Below are 20,824 nucleotides of genomic sequence, written 5' to 3' on the forward strand. Positions count from 1 at the left end.
AACAGACACACACACTTTCCCATTTATAATATTAGTATGGATGGATACGCGCATTTTGGGTTTTAACACTTTACTCTTTCATCTGTAAAGATTGACCAATGTGATCAAAATCTTTGTCAATCAAAGGGTTAACAGGTTAACGGTACATCGTCATTACTTTGAAAAAATCTCGTCTCTCACATTGCGCCACAAAGTTAAAACGCAGTAAGTCTATATGGATTCCACACATACTTACTACAAATTTCTTTTACTAAAGGCACACCTCGGACACTGGCAATCAAATATATGAAAGAGGCGCGTTCTTAGCACACATTCTAAGCTCGTGTAGGTGAACGCGTACCATGCTTGTGTGAGTGAGTATGACAGGTCGACTGTTCGCGTTTTTGACAGGCGGTAACTGTGAGGTAACCGAGAGGGGGTGGGCGCCACTTCAGCGGGGAGCGCGAGTGGCCATACTGTACGATAGTACTCTTTATTATACTGTGCTAAAGGTCAATTCACAAGAGCTAGCACTAATAGAACGAAGTGAATGAAAATGTCTATCTTTGTGACAGAATAACAATAAAATGGCGGCTCTTAAGAGTTTATGTGTCACTCCTATAATAAAAATTTGTTCATTCCATTTGTGCCAGCATTCATGAAACGACATATTGTATGTATGGTCCCTATATAACAGAGAGCAACGACGAGCTGTTCTGCAGCTTAGCGATTTCCTCCTTAAACTTGGCCCCGGTTTCCTTGGCTAGCTGCAACTTTTCCTTCAGCTCGGCGATCTCATTTCGCACCTTGGCTTGCGCTGCTATGATCTTTTCTAGTGTTTTTCTTTCTTTTCTTCAACTGTAAAGTAAAATTTATTTTCTAAAAAAAGATGCGTTTGAAGTTAAGTTTATGCCATTTACAGGGGTAAGGCTACAGAGAAAATAATGTAAAAACAAACTTATCTTCGTATAAGATTTACATGGTCTTGCTAATATGTATAAAATATTTTAACTCTTCTTGGTACATAGGTAATCTTTTGGCTGATTACAAACGAACTGTAGGTAATTGTATTTAATCAGGTATGAATTCAATAAGTTAGCCATTCTTACAAATGTACACGGCTTTAAAAATGTTTTGAGCCTTTACTGTATGTACATTTTTTTTTTTCATGGCATGTTGTGCCACAAATGCGACAAACTCAGCTTTGCTTATTTTTAAATTTGTATTTTTATAAATTATAGTTTAATCATATAAGAAAAACCAGCAATGCAGACATCGTAAATATGATAAAGCACATCCACATAAGGATTACAATAGAGGTTGTTGTCCTAAGGCACCCCGGAGGTACAAAGGGCTTTCACAAGCTCGCACATAGGTGACTTCAACCACGCGCTGGTTCAACACAATACAGAAGGTCACGCGCATTGGGCTCCAGGGATCCTTTAGGAAGGCAAAAGATCGGCCTGAGTGGAGAGCACTGCAACGTACAGCGACTTAAGGCCCATTTAGACGGTACGAGAACTCGCATACGAGTTTTATTACATTGCGATATTTGATGGCTGTGCAAAATTGTTAGTCACCTCAACAGCCCGCAATGTAACTAAAATCGCATGCGAGTTCGCACGCCGTCTAAATCAGGCCTTATGGTGGTCACGACCCTCAGTCATGAGGTTTCCACGAAGAAGAAGAGACATAGGTGACTTACAGTTAGTGTCATGAGTCCATGGGCCGTTGGTAACCGGTTTGACCGTGGTAAGCAAGTGCTGCATCAGCTGCGTTGGCTCTTGAAACACAATCTCTTCATAGGACTCGCTAACTAGCGCTCGGCCGACCGTCGGAGGAGCTCCCTCGGAGGCTGGCGACTGGAAGAGCTTGAGGATGTGGTAGAGTGTTACCTAGAAATGTTTGTATTATTTATAAATTTGAATGTGTAACATAACTAGTAGCAAATTTGTATGTGACAAATTGAAAAGTAATTTAAGCATCTTTAATACATGTTTTGCTTCTTTTGTAATGTTTGGGCATAACAGAAAAGGTTTGTGTGGTAGGGCACAGCACAGCGGATATCATCTTGCTTGAATCTAGAGCAGAGCCCAACTGGGGTAGTACCTCCGCCTTACAGAAGACCACAGCCAAATAGCACTAGAGTTGAGTTGAGTCATAGTGTTGTGTTCCTGCCGGTGACTAAGGCTGCCAGAGCTCAACAAGGGTGCGGTGTGCTGATGACGGGAGGACTTACTGAACTGACTTATTCCATCTATTGTCCTTTGAGTCATCGGCAACCCGAACCCTCCTTGGAACTTGTGCACTCCTTTTTACTGTGTATTTAACACAGCAAAAGGGAATGTACAAGTTTCTAATGGGGTGGCAACGCGCATGTGACACTCTTTGAGTTGCGCAGGTGTCCATAGGTTACGGTGACCGCTTTCCATCAGGCGGGCCGTACGCTTGATTGCCACCGACATAGTATAAAAAAAAACAGTAAATGTGCAAAACGAATTTCTCTTATATTTTCGCAAATAAATTGGCTGAAGAAATGCATTCTCCGAACTCCAAGTACTTATGTTGATAAATGGTAATGAAAAGGTTTACTCACAGGTCTTTCATTAGGATCATGGAAATGCAGCTTGATAACGATCTCGAACTCTCCCCACCCCGTCTCCGTGAGCTCATATGGCGGCTTCGTCACAATCCTGTTCGGATTCGCGTAGCTCTCATGCAATTTAAAGTTCACTTTCTTGATGTAATTCGACATGTCCTCGTTCGCGTAAGGCTTCACGTACACCGTCCATTGATGCGTGTGCCCGTCTTCTTCTCGCTTTTTGCCGAAATACCTTGCTATGTTGCCGTAGACTATTGGTTTGACGATTGTAAGACCCTGAAAAGTATGTCGTTGGTTTAGCAATGATAATTTTGAATTAAGAAAACTCCCGAGATAAGCAGACATACCTTTATTCGTCCACCTGAATCCGGCCCGAAGTCTGTGGGTAAACTCATTGTAATGTTATTTTCAATTGAAATAATTAATACTAAACCAAAATAAACAAAATACAAGCTATCGCGTAAATTCTAACCTTAAACGCAAGCGTCAGTCAAATCAACTATCAATGTCAACTTGACAACTTTAGGAGCGTTCCGAACACAAAATTAAACATTATAACGATTATAGACAGGTCAAGCAAATCGCGCGTAAAAAGGCGCGAAATTCAAATTATCTGTGGGTGATTTGAACCCACAGAACACCCCACTAGAAGCCAAATGCAAGCGATATTGTTCGAGACGCAAATCACCAATCCTTGCGGGGTGAGGCGGGCGCGCACGGTGCTGCCATTGGTCGTTTCAAATAATGGCGCGCCTTTATGATTAGCAGTAGGGATGGGAATGGGACATGTCTATTATAGACAATGGTACCGGTACCAGTACTGTGGTGAATTTGTTTTGCAACAAATTATAATATTATAATTAAATTATAATAAGGCCTAGTTACCCTTCGGGTTGGAAGGTCAGATGGCAGTCGCTTTCATAAAACTAGTGCCTACGCCAAATCTTGGTAGTAGTTTCCAAAGCGGACCCCAGGCTCCCATGAGCCGTGGCGAATGCCGATGCCGGGATAACGCAAGGAGGATGATAATTGTGATAGCATCTCAATAAAAATCATTCTAGTAACTAATAACTAAACTGTGCATTTTTACTTACGTTTACTAAGTTAAATAACCAACTAAATATTCTAAACTAATCAATGAACTAAATACCACTACAGACTCTACAGATTCTAGATAATTATTCACTATTACAAATCTGCTTTCTTTTATATTTCTTAAAATGGTAGCACATGGTACGAACGGCAGTACGAAGTTCCCGCAACAGACATAAACTAACATGGCCCCATACCTAGTCGTTTACGTGAAAGGGATAGCATATCACATTGTTAACTCGGTAAAGAGGGATGGACGCGCCTCGGCGCCGCTCAGCACAACCATATTGACCAGTATAAATGAACTCCGCGGACAATAAACAATATTCAACAAAATAATTAATTTGACTTAACTGTGGAATGTTGTTCCATCTTTTTTACATGTAGAAGTGTTAGAAGACTTGCCACACCACTTTATGCTGTAAGAGACCATTGTTTGCAACCAAAATTGATTATTTAAAATTTTTTCCCGAGCGGACACGGACACTGTTAGCGGGTCGTATACTTGGGCGCTACTGATCGGTGTCGCACGCGTTCAAACTTTTATAAACCTGATTTGTCGTATGCTTGGTGACCGCGAGTCGCCCTGTAAGGGCCATCTTGTTGTATTGATCTGTGTTTGAACCTTACAGTTATAATTACTTATGTGACAGGTACATAATACGAGGCATTAAAACACGAGTCTTGTTTTATGAAACGAACCAAAAGGCGAGTTTCATAATAAGATAACACGACTGTTATAAATGTTATAATGCTTAATTATGCGCATACGTAATTTATATATCGTCCCATAGAACAGTTGTCGCATCGTCAAAAAGTTGGATTTCGTGCCTTTTTATCTTGACTGAGTTAGTAAAATGTAAAGATTATTAGATTACCTATGTATAAATTTATTTTCAGTTTCGGTTACTAAGCAACTAAAGATGTCATGTGCTTTACGAGTTTTATGACCTTGACCGACCTTACTCGTCCTATTGTTAGCGCACCTCTCCATTTTATATTATTCATTCACGGAAATTTTAGCAGATAATTGGTTATTGTGAAATTAAGTGACGTCCAGAGAATAGTTTAAAGTTTATCAACTCATCAAATATGTATAACTCTAGGCCACCACCGCAACTAATTTTGATTGGAGTCCCCAACCAAACAGAAGCTTGGAGAGAATGGTATTCTCAGTTCACAGCTTTTCTGAAAACATCCGGCGGCGACAAAGGTGGATCCGACGTTAAAGCAGGTTTATTACTCGAATTAATAGGCCCTAAAGGATACGACATATTTTCATCTTTCATGTTTGAAAGGGACGAGGATAGACAAGATTTCGAGAAAATTGTTCAGAAGTTCAACGACTACTTTACGCCGAAACAATGTTCTGTTATCACGCGATATAACTTTTTTACTAGAAATCAAAAAAAAGATGAAAGCATAGATGATTATGTAGCTGTCTTATGGAATTTAGCTGTACAGTGCCGATTTGATCATTTGGAAGAGGGATTGATAAGAGATCGTATAGTCTGTGGTATCCGTAAAGATGACACACGTAAGGTTTTGCTCGAAACGGAAGATTTAGATTTGGAGAAAGCTCTAGAAATTTGTAGGGGCAATATAAATCCTGGTAAAAAGAATGATGTTGAAGGTGAAGTCAGTGGAGATTCAGAAGTGACCAGGAACAAGCAAAGGGGTGGTAGAGGCGCGGCTATCGTCGCACACTTGCTACTTCTATTAGGTTTACTAACTGGAGTTCCACTTGTTAAAGAAAATACCTAGCTGAGAATATGATTTAGATTCAGACTATAACTCCACGATGAAATCGTTAAAATGGAAATTGTATGTATGCAAAAAAAGTATTTTAGTTAATAAAGATAATTGTTGCTTACATTTTTACAAGCTTTGATTTAACTTGTCTTGTTAGTATGTTAGTTTGGGTCAAAACGTAGAAGCTAATTTTGATTCACTTCCCGGTTTCCGATTGAGCTGAAATTTTGCACAGATATGCAAATCACGTGACAATGCAATATTATTGGTATCATGGAGCTGATCTGATGATGGAGCAAAAGGTGGTCATAAGCACTCTGTTATGAAACGTCGTATCCCCATCGAGCATGGGGGTTTTAAAAACGTCTCGGAGAGCAGTAGATGACTGTTGAAAGAAAGGTACAGTCGGCGATAAAAGCTTGTGCCAAAAATGACATTTTTGCAAAAAAAACTTATTTTGTTTTTTTTTCTACTCGAACGGATCTTCCAAATTTGTAGGAGTCAGGAAAATCAGAAAGGAAATTTGTATAATAAAACGAAACAGACGCATTATTAGGTTCTTATTTAGAAGGCATGTGAACAATGGTCCATCAAGCTCTTTTCCTTAAATTTAAATGCAATAATAATATCATAATTCTCGAATAACATTTAAACTAACTACACGGTTGCGTAAAACGCCCTACGGTAATAATGAGCATAAAATTGACATTCACAACATTGAGAATGTGGGACTTTGTCACACGGAGACTGCCTCCAATCGCCACCATCTCTCCGACGTTAGTTTACTTCGTTTGAAATTTTACAGTCGCCCTTAGGTATAAAATGTCAATCAAATCTTGCCCCCATTAAAGGCGACAAATGTGAATAATTTAAGGTACACCGGTCTTCATAAAATGCGTGCCTTCCTAAACCTTGACATTAGCGGAATCGACAAGCCATAACACTTAAAAATTGATTAATGACCTACCCACAAAATTAAAATGTTGAAAAAACCCCCGACCGCGACATAGTTGACCGACTTTCATGAAACATGGCTAAGAACACTCCCGACTAACTCAACTTTCAAACAAAAAAACTAAGTCTAAATCGGTTCATCCGTTCGGGAGCTACGATGCCACAGACAGACAGACAGACAAACAGACACGTCAAACGTTATAACACCCCGTCGTTTTTGCGTCGGGGGTTAAAAATATATGGGCGAAGTATTAATTCCCATATAAAATTTGAAATTTGCGCCATTTTTTAGAGCTAAGATTTGATTGACCGTATAAGACTATAGGGTGCTAAAAATGCTGAACATGCACACTTATGCCTTGACAGAGAAGTGCATTCAGATTAGTGAGAGTTTTGACTCCGATCTATTTGATGGCAACTATATATTTGGCAATAATAAAAGAGAGTGACGTTGAAAAGAGTGGTAGCAATTAGAGTACATTACAAAACAGTCGGGGGTCCGTTAGGCCGCACGTTTAAAACTTCGGTAAGGTCAATGTGGAGAGGATCGTCTACAAACTTTTCTTCTTTTCAACTTTTATATAGTGTAGTGTAAGTGCTATTTCACCGTGCGATTTATCCGATCCGATATCGAATATTGGATATCGATATCATGGCGCCATCTTGGATTTTTTCCATTGAAATCCTTCCGACATGCGATATCAGATCGGATAATGTGAAAACGCACTAAGAGCAGATCAGCAGATAGAATAAAACTCTCATAATTTTAGAACAAAACGGGACTTAATCGCGTAAACACTTACATCGTCGTTACTTAATCAAATATTTCTATTTGTGTCTGAGCAAAATAGTCTAAATCAATATAGAATAAAACTCTTCTTTAATCTTTCTATTTGTGTCTGTGCAAAATACCAAATTTCTTGCCCTATGAGGTTTATCAAAAACTTAACATTTAACAAAATGCCGATCTTCTACATATTGACCTTAAAACATTACAGCAAACTGAAGACGCCGTAGTCAGTTTTCGTGTCTTATGCTCCTCATTATTTAGCACAACAACTAGTCATCTCCGAAAACTTTCTTCCATTTGGCATTAAGAGCGTGTTTACATTGGTCAATTAAGTTGTCCGATTGGTTCTTGTAGATTCATGAGACTCCTTCGAAGCTAACTTTACAACGACTTGAACAACATAATATATTCAAACACACGCCGAGTTAGTTTGATCGAACTCAATATCTTCGAGTGTTTTACTCAGTACTCAGAGTATATTGGCTTAATGCCATCGCTCCCATATTGGGCCTTTAGAATCTAAGATTCAACGGAACTTATAAGTACCTATATCAGACCTGTAAATTACGAAAACTGACAATGTTAATCTTCTCATTAAGTATTGCTATGCCGGTTTTTATCACGTATATAAAACAGTCGTACTCTGAAAATGTGATATTTACAAATTTAAAGGGCAATATTTTATCTACGTAATAAATTCTAGCCGCACCATATTTGGGGAAACCGAGCTACTGGGTTAAAAAGTAAAAAAGTGCCAAGCAGCTTAGCGTGTCAAATTAAAACTTGTGATCGGCGCGCGTCTCAGTCTCTGCGTCCAAGAGTGGATCGTTCTCTTCATCACACCGCGACGAGCGCGAGCCGTGTCTCGTCGCCGACACTCTTTGGCTGAAGTGAAGCAAATTCGGCACTAGAGCACCACACGGGGTCGCGGGCGCGGACCGGGACGAAACTTTAGACCCGGGCGACACTCTCGAAGTCCTCACAGGGTAAGCCACTGACAAAGGCATGTATAAGCTCGACTTCCTGGCCTTCGGAGTCTTTTTCAAGCTGTCTATCCTCCGGTGCCTTCTTTCGTCGCTGGGTCTCCTTAGGGTGGACTCTCTGGATTGCGTAGGGCTGGTGGGTTGTGGGGGGGACTCGCAGGCGCCCGCTAGCTCCGTGGAGGGGCAGGTGAAGAGGTGGCGCAGGCCGTAGGCCTCGTGCTCGTAGTTGTCGTCGCGCGCGGGGGAGCGGTGCGCGGGCGGCGAGGCGCCGAGGCGCGGCTTGCAGGCGCCGTCGCAGTACATCTCGCAGTCTATCAGCTCTAGTTCTAGGTCAAAGGAGGGATCCTGCTGTAACGGGGTAAAATTAGATTTGTTAGTAAATGGTTAGTTATAGCTAATAACGTGTACCAAATTGTTATTCATCGGATAGATTGTATGGGTATAACAACAGAGTTTAGGGTGGTAGTCGATGCACTTGGTAAAATAACGATATTAACAAAACCATGGGTTAGATTAGATGGGTATTGCAAGTGCAATCAGATTCTTCCTGAAGGCTATAGTTTGTCTGGATGCGGGTTCGGGGAATTAGTTTAGACAAAAATATCTACAATAAGCATGATGGCTATCTGGCTTTTCCACCCAGATGGGGAGGATAAAAAAAAATCATGAGTTGAACTGGTGAAGTGAGCAGATTTTCCCTGCAGGCTAAACTGTTTCTGGATAAGGGTTCAGATAGGAAAAATTCGGGAACTGGGAAGTTCCGGAGCTTCCTCTACTGAAGAGGTAGCGAACGAACGAACGCTAACTGTAGCGTTAGCGAGAACAGCAAATATATGACATCGTACTAGTGGCTGCGACTAAGCTTAGGGTTGCATTCGATGCATTCCACGGGCAAAAGAAAAAAAGTGTAATTTACTTACAATGTTTGCCTTAGCGAAGTCACTTATTGTAATGATTTTGTTATATAGCAGTCAAATATCTCCTTATTGTACTTAAGATTACTTTAAATTTGTCACTTCCAACCACAAAATTTAGGGTTGTATTCGATGCCACATAGCAAAAAAACTTACAATGGGTTACCACGATTCGACGCTACACCTTAAAATTACTAACCATGGGTTGAACGAGCGATGGAAACAGATTTTCCCTGTAACTTTACGGTTGTATAATTACGGTTGCTTGACCTCACTTTTATCTTGTGTTGTTGTGAGAAGTCTAATGTACCACAAAATTTAGGGTTGTATTCGATGCCACATAGCAAAACCACTTACCATGGGTTGAACAGGTGATGTAACCAGATTCTCTCTGAAGGATGTTTCTCTGGGTGCAGGTTCAGGAACAGTTCGGGACCTGGGAGGAGCCCTGGGTTCCCTCTCAGTTAGCGAGGACAGCGAGCGTAGCAGGCCGCAGCCGGTGAACGATTCAAAGTCCGTGGAATACGGAGGCGGGACGACCGAATTTGCCTGGAAGGTTACACGGAGACCTTTTACAACATTATTGGTTTGATGATGATTTGCCTACTTAAAATTAAGTGTTTTAGGGCCAGTTGCATCAATCAAACACAGTTAACAAACAGATCAGCGTCACGAAGCAGAAGTCTATGGAAGTTCTCATACAAAAATTTCGCTAAATTCCGTGATAGACGGTTTAGCGCAACTGACCCATAGTTTCTATAAGTGTAAACTTGTTCATATTAATAAATTGATGCTATAGGTGAGGAAAGTTTTTTAATTTGATTTGAGGGTGTTAATAAGATACTGTGCAAGTTTGATGGATAATGGGTATTCAAACTTTTATTCAGATATTGAAGGAGCGTTCCATACAAAAAGTTGTATGTTGGATATATTTTTAATTATTATTTTACCAAACACTTTTTCTTCCGTTCTGACAGAACATTTAGATTATTACCTATAGGTACCTACTGCATATCTTAAAAGAAATCACATTTGTAAACTATTCCTCAATTGACGTAGTTAGAGTTTTTCACGAGATTATATATAATTTACATACTTATATACTTACTCTGCAAAACGAATACACTACTATACAGCGCGTAAACCTAATAAGGGCGATAAATGAAACCAGGCATATAATTCAATATTGTTATCATCAATTAAGAGGTGTTTTTGAGATACTCTGAATTTTCACCCCATAATGAATTTTTGAAAAATTTCCCAGCAGCAATGTACTGTAAACGTGGTTGCGATGACAATCAATGACAACTGTCAACGAGCGGTTAACGCGAGTGTGTTTGCATTACGTTGCGGGCCGAATTATTTTGTATGGATAAAAAAAATATTTCAATTTTAAGTAAAAGTTATCTAATTCCATTTTTTATGTCCTATACTCACCACCGTTAAGAGGTTCGCCCGTATTAGGTTTACACCCTTTATACAATCGAAGATAAAGGTATCGATTAACAACACGTAAAAGTTTAATTATAATTAATAAACACATTACTCACTTCATTTGCCGCGTTGCATATGAAACTGGAGTTGAGAGATTCTGCAGTACTCGTCGCTGATAAAGAGCCTGAAACAACACGTCAGTTCAGTTGGCTAAATACCAGGGCTTCGCGTTTTATGGCGTCTAGGCACGATATACCTACCGCCAAATAGTTAAGACTATAAATTGTATACCGCGGAATGGAAATTATTTTGGACAAATGCAAGGAATTTTGGCGGTTTGGTATAATAGCTGCTTAATTAATGCCTTTTTTGGAAGGAGGTATAAACATCCTGGTTTTTTTAACTCATGGAGATCGAGGCTGATAAGTTATCCTGAAGAGAAAGTGGTTGCAAAAATCTTAGTCTAGAAGTCTAAAAATAGTGTGTGGAGTCCGCCGTGCGGATGAAGTGCTACTTTGTAATGTGGAAATAAAAATAAGAAGGGGTATTTCAAACTTCGAGCTGGCAACATTCATGCGCGGATCCAGGGGTCATGAACAAAAGACATATTACGAACATACTTAAAACTAGTAACTAAACATAATAATAATTGTTCTCGTATTCGATTCATTAGCCCTAGTATTTGTTCAATTTATGAATTGTAACTCAAAGTAAATTGCATCTACATGTCCCCTTCTTAAGAATCTAGTATTGTATTTCTGTTCATTATATTATCTTTGTTACCTAACTGAGCTTTAAGCTCCAGTATTATACCTACCTTAGTAATAAGTACGAATGAAAAACCCTCCGAATGATTTAATGTACTGTATTTAGTAAGTGGTGAACGGTGTTGGTCACACATACTGTAATAGTTATTTGTTATACAAGGGGGCAAAGTTGTATTTTAACGCCGAGTGTGGAATTGAAAAACGAGCAAGTGAAAGGATTCTATAGTTGAACCACGAGCGAAGCGAGTGGTTCGAGAATAGAATCCTGAACTAGCGAGTTTTTTAACACACGAGAAGTAAAATACATTTGCACCCGAGTGTAACACAAAACTTTTCCCCTCACTATAGCGAGGAAACTACAACGCAAAAAATGCGTTTATCACTGCTTCCAGTAGTTCCACAGGTGGTAAATAATTTTTATTACTAGATTCACCTGCTTTTATCAATTTTAAAGCAGTTAATTTGACTTTATTCAAGGTCAAATTACTTTACCCACTAGTGGATAAAATGCGTTTTTACCGGCTGGTATTAAAGGACAAAACACGTGTTTCCGAGCTAGTGAGGGGAAAACACTATTATTATACTTAAAATAAGCCTGTTTTGTAGTGACTGTTTGTTTACCTAAATAAATTGAAAAAAAAAAAAATATGTCATTTAATTAAACCGTTGTTGCGTAGATGCTGACATTTCTTAGTCAATCATTGCCTACTTAGTTTGGTCTCCAGCAGACCGGGTAAAATCATTGCCTACTTAGTTTGGTCCCCAGCAAACCGGGTAAAATCATTGCCTACATAGTTTGGTCTTCAGCAGACCGGGTAAAATTATTGCCTACTTAGTTTGGTCTAACTAAAGTACACTTGCTGTCCATAGTTTTATACCATGGCAGAATCACAGATAAAAAAATCCTTACCCGGCGCCCGAATGACGTAGTTCCTAAAGTAGTGCACCATCAGGTAATTCCCTCCTGATTTTCCGTCTCCTTCTTCGCACGTGATGACCAGTGGAAATAAGTCCGGTTTGCTTGTCACCTGTTGGAAAGAGTTTATATAGTGCCCACCAGAAGATTGGTAATAAACGTCAAGATTTCTTGTTGGGTCCAGTAACACCATTTAGACAGGATCCTAAATTAGCTGAAGGCATTAGGAATAGATAAATTGTTTACCAGTAAACATTTATCTGCAATTAATCAGAAAGAAGGTGGATTGATGTTAGCCGACGTCTGGACTCGTCAGCTTCTGTACCTAAGAATATTTTTTGTTCAAGTTAATGATAACAGATTGTTCAAAAGCTTTTATTTATTCAACCTGTATAAGTGTATATTACGGGAATTTTCAGACTAACCACGTTTTGAAACCCATCAGTCGTCTAGGTCAAATCAAGGTACACTAGGTGCACCAGGGTATTAGCCGAGGTATTGTGAAATCATCACGTGGTCACCGAACCGAGGTTTTCTCTCGACATACCTGCCCGGTCCTGTGCCTAGAATAAGTAAGCGTTTCAAATTTCCTGACAAATACCTCTGAATACGGCGGAGGCGCCTGATGAAACGACCCACAGCGGCTATATCTCGGCGGAGGATACACCGATCCCGCCGAATCATGGTCCGAGGCGGGCCGGCGCGCGCAGCACGACAGAGAACACATGTATACGCGGTGTGAACTCCGCTTGAAGACCAGGCACCAGACGCAGCAGATCAGGATACCGCCGAGTGTGCCGAGGAGGAAGAGAACTGGCCTGGAAGATGAAGACAAATATCTGGTGAAATGAAACTTGGATTGTGACGAGATCAATGTCACTACCGAGCGCTTACTGCAGGGCCAAAGAAAGGCAAGATGTGTTTCCCCGTCAGACGTCATCATAGCAAAATCATTTAGGCAGTACATTTTTGGTTATTTTCGAGAAGGTTTAGAGTATGTAATTAAATATTCTTGTACAGAGGAGAATCCAGGTTGCTTCCTTCATTACAATAGACCATCCAAGTGATGATTGCACGGGACACTGCACTCGCCTTGCAGGCCAGGGTGTCTAGGCAGGGCTCTAACTACACCAGTAAGACAGGAGCAACTCAAGCTTCCAACTCACCATTGAGCATACCACGGGTACCGGTAGACCTCCTTAACCTCCTGATCCCGTCTCGGAGGCGCTGTGGCTGGGGCGCAGCACCCAGATTCACCACACAATCAGTGAGGAACAGAACCGGCCATCATAGCAGGGCATTCTCCATGGCTCTAGCCAAACCTCACAGCATAACACAGAAGCAAACTTAGAACTTACCATTGAGCATACCACGGGTACCGGTAGACTTCCTTAACCTCCTGATCCCGCCTCGGAGGCGCTGTGGCCGGGGCGCAGCACCCAACTTCGCAGCACAGCCAGTGAGGTGGGCAGAACCGGCCGTCAGGACAGGGCGTCTCTGATGCTACCCGCTGAAACACCGAAGATTTGATTTAGCTGATGTTGATCTTGTTTTGCTCATTATATAAAGGTCTCCCTAAACATATCGACACCGAATCGGCTTTTGCCGACCAAACATCGCTCGTTAGCATCTCGTTAGTATTAATATGAGTACGGCTGCGTTTAGCGACGATGATGCGTAAGCGTCTTCATATTAACGAGCTATTTTTGGTCGTCTAAAGCCCGCATTCCGCGTCGATATGTAGGTTTGAGGTAACCCTTAGTTTGGGCAAAGACATATATAACTCCGAAAAGACAGATAAACTCTAAGAAAAAACGTACCTCAGTACCATATAGAAAAAGGTACGGTGGCCTAGATGGCATTACACCTTTGGAGTACGCTCAGCTAATAGATGGCCCTAATATTAATATTTGACATTTTAACACATATCAAGCTAAGAATATGGGCCAAATTGTCAAAAGTCAAAACTGAGGTTCAAAAGTTTTAAGCCTGTGTCAAGAGATGGCAGTCTATGCACTGTGATAACACATTTTACTTCGACAGTAACTCTTTATAATAGTCGATCCTCTTTGGTTTGGGTGAGAGAGAGTGAAAAAGGCAAAACTGTGATTTGATTTTATCCCATATTTTCAGATGTGTGAACTAGGATTTTTCAATAAGTTGAAGACAAGTTGAAGGTGCTTTCGAACAATTTCCAGGAAACAAAGGGATTCTTAATTTTGGAAATGGAAAAACTCAACATAAATAATTTTTAAGAAAAAAAAAACCGCCCTCCTTTGGGGTTCTGGTGATAAATACTTTCAAATGTTGGATTATGTTATCAATTCGTCTGTATATTTTCTAATGTTTGTTATTCGATATCTCCGTCATTTCTGAACCAATTTTGAAATCTGGATGATTCTGAGGTACTTACAGATGAGAATGGTGTGATACTATACAGCACGACCACGGATGATTTTATTAATTCTGATGCGGTACAAATTCACGAAAAAAAATGTACTTTTTTGTACTGACGTTTAAAAAAAATGTACCCTTATGATTTTGGAGTTTTGACATAGGGCCCGTGGTCGTGCTAGGTAGGTACTCCCTGGCACGACCACACTATATTTAATGAGATTTTAAATTTCTGTTGCAGTACAAATTCACGAAAAAAAATGTACTTTTTTGTACTTACCTTTTAAAAAAAATACCCTCATGGTTTCGGAGTTTTGACATGGGGTGTGGTCGTGCTAGATAGGTGGTACTTCCTGGCACGACCACACTATATTTAATGATTTTTTTAATTTCTGTAGTGGTACAAATTCACGAAAAAAATGTACTTTTCTGTACTTACCTTTTTATAAAAAGTACCCTCATGGTTTCGGAGTTTCGACATGGGTTGTGGTCGTGCTAGATAGGTACTCCCTGGCACGACCGCACTAAGTTTTTGAAGTAGTTTACATAGTACAATTTCAAAACACTTGTTTAGTATTCATTTGACCATCAAATTAAACATAAATATAGTGTGGTCGTGCCAGGGAGTACCTACCTAGCACGACCACGGGCCCTATGTCGAAACTCCAAAATCATAAGGGTACATTTTTTTTAAACGTCAGTACAAAAAAGTACATTTTTTTTCGTGAATTTGTACCGCATCAGAATTAATAAAATCATCCGTGGTCGTGCTGTATAGTATCACACTGAGAATGATTATCAGAACGGAACTCTAACCAGGGGCGGCTCACTCTTCATCAGCAGTTCCACTGCACCAAATGTCACTGTTCTGGACGTAAGTGCATGCTGTTCTTATAAAAATACCAAAGTCACTATAAGTGTGCCGTTCAGATTTGAGGAGTTCCGTTCTGACCATCATCAGCAATTCCACTGCACCAAATATCACTGTTCCGTACGTAAATGCATGCTGTTCCTTTAAAAACACAAAAATCACCATATGTATGCCTTTCAGATTTGAGGAGTTCCCTCGATTTCTCCAGGATCCCATCATCAGAACTGGGTTCTGAGAAAAATGGGACCAATCTGTATGCATATACATTCAATAAAAAAAAATTTTCAAAATCGGTCTAGTAACGACGGAGATATCGAGGAACAAACATTAAAAAAAAAAAAAAAACATACAGACGACTTGATAACCCCTTCCTTTGAGATTTGGAAGGCGGTTAAAAAACTCGACATACATTTAGAATTATATTAAAAAGTCAGTCCATTCGTTTAATCAGCATTATCCGAGCAAATCCATTATATCCGACGAAAAAACTTGATTAAATGTCTGAATGCGAAATCAAAGAGATTTAATTAAAACGTTCAGTTCAAGCATTTCATACTCTTTAGGGTTCCCCAACGAAAATATGGAAACCCGAACAAATATTATAGTAATAAAATACTACTCAAAATTAATTAAAGTATGAAAAGAGTCTCTTTAAGTGTTGGCTTCAGCTTGGTACCATATAGCGTTTTCACATTATCTGATCCGATATCGGATGTACGGATGTAGGAAGGATGGCGAAGGGAAAACCAAAGATGGCGCCTTTAATATATAACATCCTATATCGGATAATTAGAAAACGCTCAAAAAGTCCGGAATATCCAATTATTTCCGTGATGGGAAAGAAATACTCGTACGTAATCTTATATAGACAGACGACAATTTTTTTTATATGTAGTTTGTTATTTAGTTATATTTATAGGTTTAATTTTAGTTTTCATGTTATTGTTTTAGTTCTTATTAGTTTATATGATTTTGTGTTAAATGATCGAAATGACTACAATTTTCATGGCAATCCCACGCCGGCTGCACGGTTTCGATTCAAATCACAGCTGGGTTACAGCCCACCCGTACTGGCCTTAAATCATTCCCCAAAGATCTAAGAATTTCAATATTTGCGGTAAATAAAACTCCAGAAAGGGTTATAAAGTTCTTAAATTATCTTCACAAGCACACAAGTTAAACTTCTAGGTAACCTTGCTAGTTTCTATGTAAGTAGGTGGAACTGCTTTTATGTTTACACATATAAGTAGTTAGCCCTGCATTTAGTATTTAATGTCGTTGAGAAACTACAAGCAAATCTACTTCCATTGTCCTTTGAGTAACTTTACTTAAGTAAACTTATTTGTCCCTACATAAACCGAGTACCTAAATTTTGTTAATTTTACGTTATGTACGTAAATTTTTACGGCAAAGATTAAGAATGATGAATACTTAAAACTTTAGAACGCGATAGACTTTTTTACAAATTTATTATAGAATTTTGAGAAAATGACATATAAGTAACATTTTTTAATTGAAAAATTAGTGAATATCGTAAATTTTTTGTTATGTTTTTGTCTTTAACTTGTGAATTATGTAAAATGGTACGAATCCGTGGTTCCCCACCCCCATTTTAACGTACGGAACTCTCGTTTCTTAAGCCTTAAAACTAACTTATCCCTTGTTCATGAAACCGAAACTCATTTCCCGATGAATAGACAGAACAAGCAGCAAATAAGTGCAAAGGGTTTATTTCGTTTCGAATAGTTATTTTGAGATTTTTTCTCTAGTAGGCAAGGATAATTTATAAAGGATTTACAGTCTCCATACTAAGAAAAATCATACCTAATTTTTTCAGTGCCACCTATTAAATACTATCATAACTACACTGATGATGCCTACATATTATTATTTTTTCAACACGTGTATTGACGTGATATCATGATATTATTAATAAAGAAGCATGTCATTTGTTCTCATAAAAAATAAAAACACGCAAAAATATTTCGGGAAAATATGATTTTGGCCACTTCCAGGCCGCGAAACAGCGCCATCTAGTTTTAAGCCTAAAAGGCCCATACATTTCAGGGGTACGCTTTTTTTATGGTCCTTGCTAGTAGGTAAATTACCTAAAAAACGTACGGAACACTCGTTCCGCAATCCCGTTTTAACTTAGGTATCCCTTGTTCATGAAAGCCAACCTCATTTCCCAGTGAATAGCCAGACAGCCAGCAAACAAGCCTGAATGGCTGCTGAATGTAAAAGGTTTATTTTGCGAACTTACGTATTCGGTGACCTTGTGCGTTTAAAAAATGGTGTTTTTGCTAGATCTACGTGTTTTATTTTCCGAGCGACTGACGTTAGACGTTAAACTTTCGTGAGATATATTCAAATATTTTAATATAATTATGAATGAACTCACGTTGGATGACGGGTCTCCGAATGACTCGAAACATGTCGCCGAACGCGTGTAAAGCCGCGGGTTCGAATCCCGGTAAGGGCATTTATTTGTTTGATGAGCACAAATATTTGTTCTCGAGTCATGGATATTTTCTACGTAGGTATGTATTAAATATTAATATATGTATATTACACATAGATGTCCGAGTACCCACATCACAAGCCTTCTTGAGTTTACCGTGGGACTCAGTCAATTTGTGGTCTGTCCTATAAATCCTATAATATTTACTTTTATTTATTTACATTTATTTTATTTTTCTTCTAAAACCTCAAAACCTACGGTAGAGGCTCTTTTGTGACAAAGTCTTGCAGCTTCCAGCGCTTATTCCATTACGTCATAGCCAGGGATGATTAAATCGAAAAATCTAAGGGTCGCTCTTGGCATATTTTGGAGAGCCGTGTGGTGATATTCAGTTCTTGCAAAATAGAGATGTTTGTTAGTTATTCTAGCTTTTCAAGTTATACTTGTAGCAGTCTTCGCCAGCACCATATCTCAATAGCGTCAATCTTAGCCACATCAAAACTATTCAGGGTCCAAGTTTCGGCACCATACATAAATATCGAGATTATCGAGAAGACAAGAGATCGAAATAATCGCACTTTATTTTGACGTCGGATGCCTCTGTTCTTCCAAATCTTGTCGAAGTTAGCCATAGCACTCTTCGCAGGTTATCAATGACCCAAGGGCCAGGATACATAAACGCGCTGACTTTTTCGTAATGACGAACTGCTTTTAAATAACACGAGGCTGTCAAAACTAGCCAAAGTCGCTGCCAGCTTACGTTGGAATGAGAGGTTAGATCGCTTTATCTCGTTATAATTTCTGGCCGCCGTTCGACACCGTCCCCACCGCCTCGCGATGAGACCGGGCAGAAGGTAAAAAGTTGCATTTCACTTCAGGTCGTACTTTACATTCGGGACTCGAGACGTCTCGAGTACCTGTCATTTTTTTCTCGTCTCGAATGAAGCCGAAATTCTCGAGAAGTCTCGAGTTCGAGACTCTCGAGCAGAAACCCTACTGTCAGAGCCATTTAAAAGGACTCTTCCAGTTAGGTCACACCTTTCACCCCTGGAGTTTGGACGTAATACGCCCTAACTTATTAAAGACGAATAAAGTAGCTGATTATCGGAAATTAAAAGTACACCGTGCACCGGCCCGGTCACTTTTAGAAAGTGACTCGAAATTATCTTTTTCAAAGTGGACAAAAATAAATAACTAAGAATTAAGTCTACGAATAGGTAGTTAAATAATTTAATCACGACGGTCAGCTTCCACCGCTTATATTCCATTACGTCAGAGCCAGGGATGAGTAATGCTAAGCTCAGATAGCTCGGGCGGATTGTTTTCCGAGAGATTTAGTTTCGCTTTTCTTGACCCATTACGTAAACTTTTCCTGTTTATTCATGTCACTTTTGTAAACAGAGTCATTTAAAAGGACTTTTGCAATGAGATCATACCTCTCTCTCTCTATCTCTGTTGGACGTATTCTTAAGTAAGTAAACTCTTTATTGCACGACCAACATAAAGTACACAAAACATCCATACTAATATTATAAATGGGTAAGTGTGTGTGTCTGTTTGTTAGTCCGTCTTTCACGGCAAAACGGAGCGACGTATTGACGTGAGTTATTAAGTGGAAATTCACAGTGACATAGGCTACTTTTTCTCTATTTCTAACACGAGCGAAGCCGCGGGCAAAAGCTAGTAGGTAATAAATAAAAAGTACCCGTGCGAAGCCAAGGCGGTTTGCAAAAAATCCAGTGACCCTATAATAAAAATACACCTGTCTAGGTGGCAGGCTATCGATTTAAGCACTAGGTTAATGGGCGATGACCTGTAACCTAAGCCTGTTAGCTCAGTCTGTGCTAAGCCGTCTGGAGCCTATCTAGGCACACCTCGGACACTGGCGATCAAATATATGAAAGAGGCGCGTTTCTAGCACACAGTCTAAGCTCGTGTAAGTAGATGGAGTGAAATATGACAGGCCGACTGTTCGCGTTTTTGACAGGCGGTAACTGTGAGGTAACCGAGAGGGGGTGGGCGGCACTTTCAGCGGGGAGCGGGAGTGGCCATACTGTACGATAGTACTCTTTATTATACTGGGATCTAAGTCTACCCAGATTTGCTTACTGGGCCAGTAAGTAATACTGGCTGAAAATAAAACTTCGCTGCATAATAGGTATGGAAAAAAAAACCGGCCAAGTGCGAGTCGGACTCGCCCACCGAGGGTCCCGTACAAACTTTCTTTTAAACTACCTAGTTAAAATAATCTCATGTTTTCATATAACTCTAATGACTTGACTAGAAGACAAAAGTATAGGTACTAATGAGCATTATTGTGTATAGCGCCATCTCTTCGTGAATTCGCTAACTAAATAATTTGCGCGACCTGTATACTATGTTGGTTTTTCAGGGATAATTCTTTATAATGTTAACCGATTTAAACAGTTTTTACTTTATTGGAAAGAAGACGGTTTACGTAAGGCCGTTTTCACATTATCCGATCCGATATCGGATGTCGGACCGACATCCTACATCCGATAAACGCTCCCGATAGTGTCGGATGTCGGTCCGATAAAACGCATTGGTCCAAATCAATGAAGTATGATTTTGTATCAAAAAATATTTAAAAAATGTTTTATATTTCATAATTATAAGCACTATAATATAAATATTATATTGTAAAATTAAAATACCGAGCATAAAAAATACTCAGAGTTTCAGGCAAAATAATTAATTTTACATTCAACTATATCTACTAAAAGATAAAAAAACTAGTATAGTATCCGCAATTCGGACCGATGCATTACAACCTTTTTTTTCAATGGAAATTGTCAACTAATTTGAATTTCGATCATTAGCAGCTGTTTAATAGACGCCATTTTTGTCACGCACACTACTACAAACGTATACATACATTATATACGCACACAAAT

General features: G+C 39.4%; 2 protein-coding genes across 6 annotated transcripts in view; both read right to left on the bottom strand.

The window, feature by feature from the left end:
* Window positions 1-472: 472 nt before the first annotated feature.
* LOC125228268 (YEATS domain-containing protein 4-like) lies at window positions 473-3,063 on the bottom strand. The gene is given in 5 exon segments (XM_048132765.1): window positions 473-823; window positions 826-837; window positions 1,685-1,874; window positions 2,576-2,857; window positions 2,929-3,063. Coding segments are annotated over 5 exon segments (690 nt in total). The 5' UTR covers window positions 2,977-3,063; the 3' UTR covers window positions 473-665.
* A 4,279-nt stretch (window positions 3,064-7,342) lies between these two features.
* Window positions 7,343-20,824, bottom strand: part of LOC125228334 — a 29,364-nt gene continuing 15,882 nt past the window's right edge. For 2 of the 5 annotated variants that reach the window (XM_048132860.1, XM_048132859.1), the window contains one exon: window positions 13,547-13,693. In XM_048132860.1, coding sequence (XP_047988817.1) covers window positions 13,665-13,693 — 29 coding nt within the window. In that variant the 3' untranslated portion in view covers window positions 13,547-13,664. Of the gene's footprint in view, window positions 8,501-9,423; window positions 9,616-10,616; window positions 10,685-12,177; window positions 12,296-12,784; window positions 13,002-13,541; window positions 13,694-15,798; window positions 15,883-20,824 lie in introns of those variants that run through there. The other 3 variants (XM_048132863.1, XM_048132862.1, XM_048132861.1) reach the window with 3 other exon arrangements.

The sequence above is a fragment of the Leguminivora glycinivorella genome, chromosome 7, assembly GCF_023078275.1.
Source record: "Leguminivora glycinivorella isolate SPB_JAAS2020 chromosome 7, LegGlyc_1.1, whole genome shotgun sequence".
NCBI classification, from domain to species: domain Eukaryota; kingdom Metazoa; phylum Arthropoda; class Insecta; order Lepidoptera; family Tortricidae; genus Leguminivora; species Leguminivora glycinivorella.